Genomic DNA, 12,058 nt, shown 5'->3' on the forward strand with positions numbered 1-12,058 from the left:
ATCATTTTCTCATAGGAACACATTAATGGTACATCTATCAGCTCCACTAGGCTGCCTCAGGCAATGACCTATACTCAGTGCTTCAGAAAAATGTAGCAGTTATAATCAACTGAAAAAAGAATTAAGCCACAGGGGAAAACTACATCTGAATTCAACTGTTGCCTTGGTTTTGCCCCATTATGAGACTTTATATGCTTCATGTTTTGTGTGCCATGGTAAGCCTAAACATAGAGGCATTTAAAGAGTCTGTACTTGTCACTTAATGCCAGCCTTGCTGTTTTGGTACTTTCACATTACTACACACCTGACTTAAACACAGTGATTTTCATTTCAATGCAGTTTTATCCTGTGCCTGTCTCAGTCATCAGTGAAATCGTGAATGCATAAATGATGTGCATTACTATCTCAGGGTTTATAATATTACCAAATAATGCATTGATGAGCTCTCACTAGAACATCAGTCTTGCCAAGTAAGCTACTAGAAGGGGGAAAAAATTCACCAGATAGATAGCAATGTAAACATTAACTATAATACATGACATTTGTACATAGTTTCTATTAGAAGCAGAAATGGTGGGATACTTAATTTAGGGACAATTAAAAGGATAGCACATTTTTTAAATTACAAGAATTGTTTTAAGCAATAAAGCAGTGCTTTAGATCAGATAGTTCCCCATGCTTTGAGTTTCACAATAAAGATGAAATAAATCGATCTGATATTAATTTTCTAATTTCAAAAATAATGACTTCTATCTTTTCATTTCCCACACCCCAGTCTTTAAACATACACTACAGTTGAAGCTTTTAGGGACTTAAATGTTCCTTTCTCATTGTACCTGATACAATGACACTTGATACAGAGACCTACTGAGCTTGCTGGATCTGCAGAAATTTTCTTCATTTTAGCCTGTCTCATCAAATTTATAAATATTTGCTTGCCCTCCCTCCTTAGCAATCACTCTCTTGCAGTCACAGATAAGGCACAGGGATATTACTTCCAGTCCTACGCCTCTCGATTCCCCCTCGTCCCTTTGTCCTATGTATATGATCTTATCAGAATCAGATTTTCTAAACATAAGCGTGGTGACAAACCAGGCTAATTTCTTTTTTCAAAAACTTGCTTTTATCTTTCCATTTTATCTATATTTTTTCATTTTTATTGTACCTACACCCTCTTATATTTAGCATAGCTACTCTGTGGATTACTCTTTCTTCCAGATTTTAAAGAGATTAGTTCAACTTATTTTGCACTTAAGGCATACATAATTCAATGTATTCAAACAAATGCAGCAGTAATTTTCCACATATTAATATATAGAAATGGACTATTAAAAATATCAATGACCAAAAGGTACTATATTCTTTTTAAAAAGATTTATTTGCTTTAATACTATGCTGCATTCTATAGTCAAGTGATCTCTACAAATACCAAATCCTAAAAATACACGTTTTTCATTTTGCTATGTTAGTTTTGTTTAACTGTCCTATTCTTTTAATAAGCTACTTATTTGTAACTGGAAAATTGCCAAGTAATTAGCATTTTTTTCATATTCTTAATTCCATAAAATAGTTCAATTAAAGCAATATTCACACTGATTTTATTTCTTCTGTTTTCAATGTAGTGTACATAGTAAAGTATACAATGTATGTGAAGCTCTATACCTTTTTGGGTGAAACTCTCAAGTCAAGATTTAAATATATTTAAAAAGTAGTTATGTGTTTAAAGGAAGTTTACCAGAAGTTCTCTAAAAATTAAAATTATCAATATAGATATTGAGGGACAATCTGTATCAAGTGATTCAGAGAGGTAATATTTTTCAGAACTTGTAAAATGAAAGAGTTTGTTCTCTGGAACAGAACTCTATTTTTAGAGATGGGATGAATGAAGCATGGCAACATGGCATTCCTAGTGGATTCTATACTTGAGGGTTTGGAATCCAAGTACTCATCTGTCCTGGAAGGACATAGAATCATTGCAGTTTTCTAATATGAGGATTCTGTTGCCAGAAGTAATTTGTCATTGCCTAAATACACACACACACACACACACACACACACACACACACCCCAATCTTTATATCATGAGATATTTTTTCAAGTGTTAATAGCATAAAAACATTACAAAAAATACTAAAAGATGTCAATTTCCCACCTTGATATTTATCAACATTTGGATATAAGTTACCGGCTAGGTGCGATGGCTCATGCCTGTAATCCTAGCACTTTGGGAGGCCAAGGCGGTGGATTACCTGAGCTCAGGAGTTCGAGACCAGCCTAGTCAACATGGTGAAACCCTGTCTCTACTAAAAAATACAAAAATTAGCTGAGTGTGGTGGTGGGTGCCTGTAATCACAGGTACTTGGGAGACTGAGACAGGAGAATTGCTTGAACCTGGGAGGCAGAGGTTGCAGTGAGCCAAGATCACGCCACTGCACTCCAGCCTGGATGACAGAGTGAGACTCCATCTGTCCCCTCAAAAAAAAATGAATATAGTTACCATAAAATATCTTTTTCTTTGGTGTTCAAGTATACAAATCAGTGATTGTGTGGTTTATTAGTTAGGTTTATTGATTACTTATTTCTGAACTTATGAAATCAAAAATTTGAATCACACTTTTATTCATTTCTTTCTTTGTCTGCCTGAATAATTTGTCTTTGCCCAGGTATTGAAGTTATATGTTGATTAGTAAAGAACTGCCTCTTGTTGAATTCTACATTTTGGTAAACGAAGCTCAATGTAAATAAATGTACACACTACTCAGCATTGAGCCTCACACAAAGACATAAGTGTGAATAAGGTCTTCATTTTTTCTTTTTTTTGGATTCAGATACAAAATTGCAGCCCCTTGTTATTGAAAACAAATGCAGTTGCACCAGACAAGATTCAGGCTTTTTTTTTTTTTTTTTTTTTTTTTTTCCAGATGGAGGCTCACTGCAACCTCTGCCTCCCAGGTCTGAGCAATTCTCGTGCCGCAGCCCTGTTAGTAGCTGGGACTACAGGCATGTGCTGCCACGCCAAGCTAATTTTTGTATTTTTAGTAGACACAGGGTTTCACCACGTTGGCCAGGCTGGTCTTGAACTCCTGATCTCACATATTGAACTTTATGATCAGGTGATCCACCTGCCTCAAGCTCCCAAAATGCTGGGATTACAGTCTGAACCACGGCACCTGGCCAAGGCTTTTCTATCTTATTAAACATATCTTTTGGAGACATTTGAGTTCACTTAGATATATTCTCACATTAAAAATGTATGTGTGAATGAAAAATTTAATGCAAATGTAGATAACAAGAAAAAGGACTTGGGTAAATTAAGTAGTGAGAGTAACGTATTAATAGATAGAGCTCAAGTAGACAGAAGTAATTTACAAATATAAATAAGTTTCTTGGCTGGAGTCAAGAGGATTAGAATGACCAACTCCATAAAACACAAAATTGGAAAATAGGAATCACTTCTCTTTGAAGTTCAATATATGTTCTATTTGAAAATTTTTTCATAAAAAGTCTAAAAATGTTTCAATCAACCTAGAGTTTGATTCTTGTGTTAGGGATATTTGGTTTATAAGCTATACCAGGTTTTGCCTCTTCCTTTGGTGTTCAATTACTGACTTGATATGGACTGTATTTTTGTATATTTCTTACTAGAATCATGTGCACTAAAATTTGGGGGCATGAAAAAAGAAAAAATAAAATAACAGTCAGACATGGTGGCTCACACCTGTAATCTCAGCACTTTAGTAGACTGAGGCAGTAGGAGTGCTTGAGGTCAAGAGTTTGAGACCAGCCTGGGCAATATAACGAGACCTCATCTTAAAAAAATTTTTTTTAATCATCTGGACATAGTGGCATGCACCTGTAGTCCCAGCTACTCAGGAGGCTGAGGCAGGAGGATCTCTTGAGCCCAAGAGTTGTAGGTTACAGTGAGCTATGATCATGTCACTGCACTCCAGTCTGGACAACACAGCAAGACCCTGTCTCTAAAAAAAACTTAAAAAAAAAAAAAAAAACAACAACCCTCCTTGTTTGTTATAACTAAAATACAGTATTAAAAGGAATTTTACAAACTTGAAGTAAAATTTTAGCTTTTTTAAAGTTTACCACGAATGTGATATAAAACATGATTTTAAACGATGAAGTCTCTTCATTGCAGTCTACACTGAAAAACACAGTAATAGATCACTATTTAAGCAGTTGAGTGCGGTAACTGTTATGGCAAGAGGTTTGGGCTTCTTCAGATATGACTTTTAAATGTCTATCATTTCCGTGATTTCCTTAAACAGTGTTAAAAGGCAGTTTTCCAATTTGAAAAGAGTAATATTACTATTATATTACTCTATGACAAATGGGAGTCAGAGAGCAATGGAAAGATACTAAAACTCTTTATTCTTATCTTGGTTCAGTGAATATTAACATGTTGTTCCCTTCTTTCCTGTATTTAATTTTATTTTAATTTCCTCCAGAGATCAAAAATAGCAGTGTATGAAAAGATGTGGACCTACATGCGATCAGCAGAGCCATCAGTGTTCACTAGGACTACAGCTGAGGGAGTAGCTCGTGTCCGCAAATCCAAGGGCAAATTTGCCTTTCTCCTGGAGTCCACTATGAATGAATACATTGAGCAGCGAAAGCCATGTGACACGATGAAAGTGGGAGGAAATCTGGATTCCAAAGGCTATGGAGTAGCAACGCCCAAGGGTTCCTCATTAAGGTGGGTGGAATAGTATAACAATATAACATGTGTTGTTATAGTATTCCACCTTCCCTGATGTGCCTGAGAGAATTATTTTGTTTTGTGTGTGAACATGGTATGTTTGTTTGTTTTCTTTTTCTCCATTTCATATATTTTGGTCAACAATCAGGTAATTTTTTTTAATTTTGGGATAATTAATCCTCGTTGACATATATCTTTGAAGGCCATATAAAAACCAAACTGGTTGAACACTAGCTGCTTCCAGTGGGCCTAAGGCGTGGGTAGCATATGCTTCTTTACATCTCATCAAATTTTTTTGGCCACCGGTATCTACACTATCATCATGTCAGTGATAATTCTACATTTTATCATTTTTTTTAATTATTGCCTGGCCACTAGTCTCTGAATAAGAAGAAATTAACCTCTTTCCAGCAAACCACTTTTTTTTCCATTTCAATATTTTATTTATTATGGCATCTTTCTATTTTAGATTATCTTGAGGTTGTTTTCTTGCTAAGTTTGAAATCACATCTATTTATAAAAGCAATCATAGTCAGAGGAAAAAATGAGCTCTGGTTTTATAGTACTTACTCAAGTCACACTCCTGCCTATTTTAAAGGGAGTGTGGTGTAAGTAAGATCTGTAAAATTAGACCCAATGGCAATCCAAAAATGCTTACAGATAGACCCCTGAAATGAGCAAACCATTACACGTGTGGATTAAGTGAGACTTTCATTCTTATGGAAATATTGGTTAAATCTGCCCTTTTCATCCTTTTGGTCCTGGACATAGAAAATTCACATGTTTATGTCCAGGAGGCAGAATTTCCTCTTTTCCTTAAGCAATAAAGGCTGCTGTTGAATTGATGGGGCTGGACCCCATCAAAAGCGATGATCGACAAATTACTCTGGTCTCAGTGCTGCTTAGGAGAAATGTACACAAAGCACAGATTCAAGAGGAAATCAGGATCTTTGCCAAAGGACTTAACCAAGAACCTGATCTTAAAAAGTGATGCCTCTGGTAAGCCATTGAAAAGTGAAGGTAATGAGACCTGTACTATTGCCTAGTACAAATGAAAGTAATATAAATATTATAATTGTTTTCATTGGTTTCAAAAGGGTAACTGCAATGTGCTTTGATATGTGTGTTGGGTTGGGAAGGGTTGAGAGAGATATAAGAAACAAACATCAGTAATGGAAAAGGTTGTGTTAAAGCAATATATTGTGTTTGCAAGCAACACTGTAATAATTAGTGAGGGGTTTTATGGTATGTTACAAAAGTGCAATCCTAAAAGAGATAAAACAAAACTAGCCAGTAAAGACAAATATGGTTATGGACTGTGGAAATTTTGAAGTCAGGCTTCATGTATGGAACATACATTCCGTATGAAACTGAAGAAATGTGCAGGGAGAAAGCCAAACAAATAAATTATCCGTAATATATTCTACCCAAAAACAATTTCAACCATTCAGAAACTTAAACTGGCATCAGGTTGTTTCATCTTTGAGGGTTTATTTTGTATGATGCAATATGAAGAATATGTAATTTCAATGCGGCCAAGTAGTAACGAAATCTCTGTTGAAGGCATGGTTTTGAGAGCACCTTAGCGTAAATACTTTTTTAAAAATAGGAGGGGAGAATGCAATGGTGGTTGATATGTAGATCAGTGTTCAGACTATTGATTACATTCACTGGATGTCTCTCTTGCACTTAATTAATTCTCTGTGGATATAGCTGCCTTGTCCTCTGTCTTGTGTCTACTGATAAAGTCAAGCTTCAGGGACTGAATTTGGCCTTCAGTGACGGGTTCGCCTGACTCCCATTAATGGCAAGAGAGTTCCCTCTTAAATGTGCCACTTTGTCAAATCCACACTACAGGGATTGTTTGGGGGAAAGCTGAAGGGCTTCATCTGTCCAGAACTGTATAATAATCACCCATTGGCTTCCCCCTCTTTTCCTGTCCTTCCCTGGACCTTGTTAATGAGGCAATTGTTAAATTAAGCTTCCTGGATGGAGAGTTTGTTTATGCACTTTGTTTTATATATGCCACAATTTCCTGAGCAAGCTGGCTCCTGCATGCCAAAACCACAGTCATTTTGTCCTGCCTTTGAGAACACTGGAAGGGCACTGAAGGCTGACCAGCATGCACCTCACCCCACCTCCTCTCTGTCTCATCCTCAGCCATCTAAGCGGGAGACTCATCAGGCTTAAATTCTCATTCTTATCCGACTAGGATTCTTCTGTTTCAAATGAGACAAACTAATGCAGAGATGGACTAATAGTCATCTTCTGTATAAATGATTTAGTTTGCAGAAGCAAATTCAAAATAATTGTATTCATCAGAGCAAGGTCAAGAGGACATACCTGTATCGAATTCTTTGAAACCTTTCTGTCTTTTTCAGTTCCGTAGAGACTTAAGTCTGTTTTCCTATACAATCTATCTTTTTAAAATCAGGTCTTTAGGTTAATAGTTCTGGATGTAGTGAGGCTTTTGTATTGCATTGTCATTAACAATGGCTTTCTCACAAACTCTGCTATTCAGATTCATTAGGCAACATGAGACTTTAAGCAAAAGAAAACAGCAATCTGTCCTATTTACATTTAAACAGAGAATGCAGATAAATGACTAGTTATGTTCCATTGGTCTAGGGAGTTTTAAATTTCCAGGTCTTGCTGTTTGTTTAAAGTGCTTCAGAAAAAACGTCACAGAAAAGAGGAGAGAGTTTGATATATAATCAGAATTGAAAATTGGGACTTGGGTCTTTAATGCAGACTTTAAAACAAATGCAATAAGGATCATCGCAAAGAGTAGATCTGTAACTGGACTGAAAAATATCACAGCACTGATGACTAGCACCTGTCTTTACAGTAGAGAATGATTTACAGAGCTCTTTACTGTTCCAAGACTTTATTTCAGACTAGTGCTTGCTGGACATAAAGCAATTAAATTTAAAATCATTCATCTATCACTTACTAATAACAATGGCCAGAAATTGTTGGTTTATTGTATTTTGATATAGATTCTCCAATTCTCAAGTGACAGAACAATACCAGGTATACTGATCTGGAATCTTTTTTTTTACATGCACAGTACAATTTATACTTCTATCAGTGCCATGGTTTTCTTTCTCCTCCCTTTCCCAGTCCCCTTGGCAATCCAAAACAATTGTGAAAATCTTTCTCTGGTTGAGAAATGTCCAAAAGTTGTTTTAAAATACACACTTTCGATGGCATTGCAACGGAATGTAAAGTGTAGAAGAAAGAGGAAGTACATTTATTTTGACTTTACTCTCTATACTATCAACACTATCAATTTTAATATACAAATTGATTATAGTATAGACATCTACTATACTATAGTATTTATGGTACAATAAAGTTGCCTACGTTACTGTCAAAATACTATCAACTTTGCCACGGTATCCATACTACACTGGTTACTAGACTATTGATTTTACTTTGTAATAAATAAACCTGCTAAAGGTTCTTTCGAGTGAATCATCATTCGGTTGATATGGATTTACTATTAAGTAGCTGTTAGATAAGAATATCCCTTTTAAAGATATTCATAGTGTCTAGTGTCTGTAAATACCTCCAGACAACAAAGCGGTGGGTCATATCTGAACACTTCCTCTGGACCTTAGAACGATTTGTATACTTGCCAAGTCAAAAACTCTAGTCACCTATACTTCTATTATTTAACAGTGGTCATTCCCATTCAGACTTTGCCTCCTCTAAAGATGTTTGTGGAACTGTGTCTAAAGTAAAACAAATGTTCTGACACTGAAAAAAAAAAAAAAAGCATGCTTTAAAGGAAAGCAGTTCCAATAGAACTTGTATGGGGGGGGGGTGAGACCTGGAAAAAATGAGGCCCAGTTGTACTTGGCAATGACAAGTTTCAGGAACCCGTGGCAACCGGAACCGATCCATTGAAACCAAGCACACCACACTTAGGTTACAACAGGAAACTCAGAGCCCCACAGCAATAGCACAGCAGGGGGAGGAAGTACTCAGCATGAGAATTAGAATACCACATCTCTCATTGGACTTTTCCTTTCAGCATTGAACAAAACTACTGGCCTCATAAGACACTTGGCCTTAGCCTAGATCTACAATGGAGTGAGTAGAGTTCTATGTAGGTCAAATTATGTTTCTTCCACTTTGGAGAATTTCCTAAGGCAGGTGTATTAAACTTAGTATGAAAATTCATGTCTGAAAAATGTATTATCCTAAGGAGCTACTTTCACATATAAAATTTGTGGGATATATACTTTAGTTCAGGAGTACTTAGAAGGTTTATGAAGTACTTAAAAGGTTTAGGAAAAAGGAGTTTGCTGGATATTTTATGTGAGCATATTATTTTAGTCTTTTTTTGGTATTAGAAACAAGTCAACTGATAGTATTGGAGTAGATACTAGAAAAACTTAAGCGTACAGAAGTCTAAAGCTGAGTACTGAGTACATTTGGGCTCAAATGAGGAAACTTTTAACATGCTTTGTGGAAATGAGTTGCAGTGGGTTGGTACATAAACACATTTTTTTTATTTTAACTATTATGAAAAGAGAGATATATTTGCTTATGAATACCCTTCATTTTTAGTGCCATATTTAAAGATGCTATAGCTAACTTATTTTTCTAATCCTATTATATTTTGAGATACAGTCTGTTGGGCTAAGGAGTAGACAAACACACACAACAAAAATCATTTGCATCTCTCAACATATACACACACACAAACACACATAAATCTTTTCTGAGATATGCTTAAAAGAGCTACCTAGTTTGCTATTAAATATACTGCTATTGTGTGTACCAAGTATTTTGCATTTACAAACTAAGACATCACATGGTGAAGGTATCAATGCTACTTGTGTCCCAGGGAAAAATAATTGCTCAGTAGAATCCATATACTTCATTCCTCTCTTTCCAGATGTACACTACACTAGGAAGGATGAAACTTACCAGGGCCATTTTAAATTCTAAATTTTTCATTTAAATCCTTCCTATTTAATTAAAAGATAACTAAAATTACAACTCCTCATGAAGAAGGAAACAAAGGTTGCCTTTTTTCTAAATTTCTTTAAGACTCACAAGGCATTATACATGTTTGTGATTCTTCCCATTAGTTTTTAAAAAATGCTAAAATGATTTGCCCTCAATCTTTTGACAGTTCATTCAACAAATGACTCCTGAGTGGGGTCCAACTGATCATTTATCAGGTATGTTTTAAGTTGTTCATTCTTGAGGTACTTTATAGCAGCCTGAGTAGGTAACACCAAATTGAAAAGTTTCTATATTCAAGGGTTAGCCTTTTGCTCTCCTTACCACTACACTTAGAAGTTGTATTTTAGTAACTTTCCTGAGAAAATGAGTAATTTATGGCCATTTTAGTTTCTACCATTTCAAAAGGGATCAAATTTGACAAGATGAAACTGCTACCAAAATGTTTGGCAGCTTATGAAGTTTGATGAGAAAGCGAAGCTAGCTCTCAATTCCGACAATTCTAACAAAAGCCAGAATTGCAATCTGTTGTTCTTGAGCCCCACACAATTGTCTCACAGACAAAGCCTATGAATATAAAGATGATAGCATATTCAGATCAAAGGTAAAGCATTAATGTATGCATAGGGTTAGCGTGTGAAGCGGAACGCTTGCTCACCCTTAGAAGTAACCAAAGTAGATATGAATGCATGAAGCTTCCATGCTATTCCCTTTCTATTGAATTGGCCTTGATTTCCTCACTCTAAGCATTCTCTGGACCCATATTTAAATTCATCAAGAAAGAGATTTTTTTTGTTTCTGCTGTGCATACAATAGATTCTGACCATGGCAGCAAAGCCACTCTTCAGCCCTGTCTATACTAAATTATTAAAGAAAATATGTCAGATTAATTACTCTCCACTATAGGCTCTCAGGTTATAGGATCATGGCTTCTATAAAGTGGCTTACATTCAGTTCACAAGTGGCTCTCAATTTATCTTCAGAACGACAGCAGAAGTCAAGTGACATATATCTATTGTTGTTGTTGTTCACACATCATTTGTGTTGGGTTCTATTCTCTAGATTGATGTTCCTAAAGGAAAGAGTGCCAGGAAGAAGGCACCGTAGGTGGCCTCAGCACAGGCTGAGCAGAGGGAGGAACCATTACCTTCTTCTGAGAGACCTTAACTCTTACAACTCTGAACAGGCCTAGAAGAGAAGCATTATAATCACACTGCAGTGGATTCCTCCCCTTATGATCCCAGGGCCCTGTTAGCTGAGAGCCTGGTGGTAGAGTATGGAGGGACTGAAGAATAGAGGAAGGGGCCAGGTACAGTGGCTCACCCTTGTAATCCCAGCACTTCGGGAGGGCGAGGAGGGTGGATCAGTTAAGGTCAGGAGTTCAAGACCAGCTTGGGCAACATGGTGAAACCCTGACTCTACAAAAAATATAAAAATTAACCAGGCGTGGTGGCACACCTGTAGTCCCAGCTACTCAGGAGGCTGAGGCAGGAGAATCACTTGAATCCAGGAGGTGGAGGTTGCAGTGAGCCGAGATGGCACCACTACACTCCAGCTTGGGCAACACAAGATCACGCCACTGTACTCCAGCCTGAGCAACAGAGCAAGACCCCATCTCAAAAAAATAAAAATAAAAAATAGAGGGAGGAAGTAGCTCTTTATATTTGCAATAGGTAGACATGTGGAGAATATTTTAGACAAACACATGCAGGCATACAACACAGAGCTTTAGAGAGAGTTATGGTAATCAGATTTACCATAAAAATCCAAAATGCTTATAATACAATACTAAAAATAGCTCACTTGATTGTGGATATATAATCTACCTTTCAGTGAAGAATTCTATATGATGCTGCTTTAATGCAGTTTTATGCTAATGATAAACATTTACTTAGTACATCATAAGTAAATAATGGTTTTCTACAAAACTGAAAATGTACTTCTTTGTTTCAGCACAGCATATGGGAAAGCACTCATCCACAACTTTAGGTGTCATTAGCTTCCTTTTGTCTCTAAAGATAGCATCAATCACAATGGGGCTAGTTTACAATTCTCATTTAATTAAAAAAAAAAAGATAAAATAGTTTGTCAGTCATTTAGAATGAGCTGGAGAATAGCAATGACTCTGGTTTAGAATTATATTCCATTTTAATTTCACTAAAAATTAAAAAACTGTAGCTCATTTATTTTAATGTTTGTTCCTCTCCAAAATAATCAATCATTTAACTCTGTTTCTAAATGAAATAACATACATCTGAGATATTTGACACAAATATACAGTATCATACACCACCTGACAATATCTGAATTGAAAATTGCCATTCAGCTCTTCAAAAAATCTAACCCTAGTCCTGAGCCTTGTCAGAA

At 36.1% G+C, this 12,058-nt stretch overlaps 1 protein-coding gene across 9 annotated transcripts in view; it reads left to right on the top strand.

Annotated features, from left to right (window-relative positions):
* GRIA4 (glutamate ionotropic receptor AMPA type subunit 4) overlaps nucleotides 1-12,058 on the top strand; it is a 372,300-nt gene that overhangs the window by 318,399 nt on the left and 41,843 nt on the right. For all 9 annotated transcript variants that reach the window (XR_012423660.1, XR_012423659.1, XM_005579503.4 and 6 more), the window contains exon 14: nucleotides 4,461-4,708. Coding sequence is in view for 7 of the 9 variants with exons in the window: in XM_005579503.4 (XP_005579560.1) it covers nucleotides 4,461-4,708 (248 nt within the window). In the remaining 2 variants the exon portion in view is untranslated. The remainder of the gene's footprint in view (nucleotides 1-4,460; nucleotides 4,709-12,058) is intronic.

This window comes from Macaca fascicularis, chromosome 14 (genome assembly GCF_037993035.2).
Source record: "Macaca fascicularis isolate 582-1 chromosome 14, T2T-MFA8v1.1".
Classification (NCBI taxonomy): domain Eukaryota; kingdom Metazoa; phylum Chordata; class Mammalia; order Primates; family Cercopithecidae; genus Macaca; species Macaca fascicularis.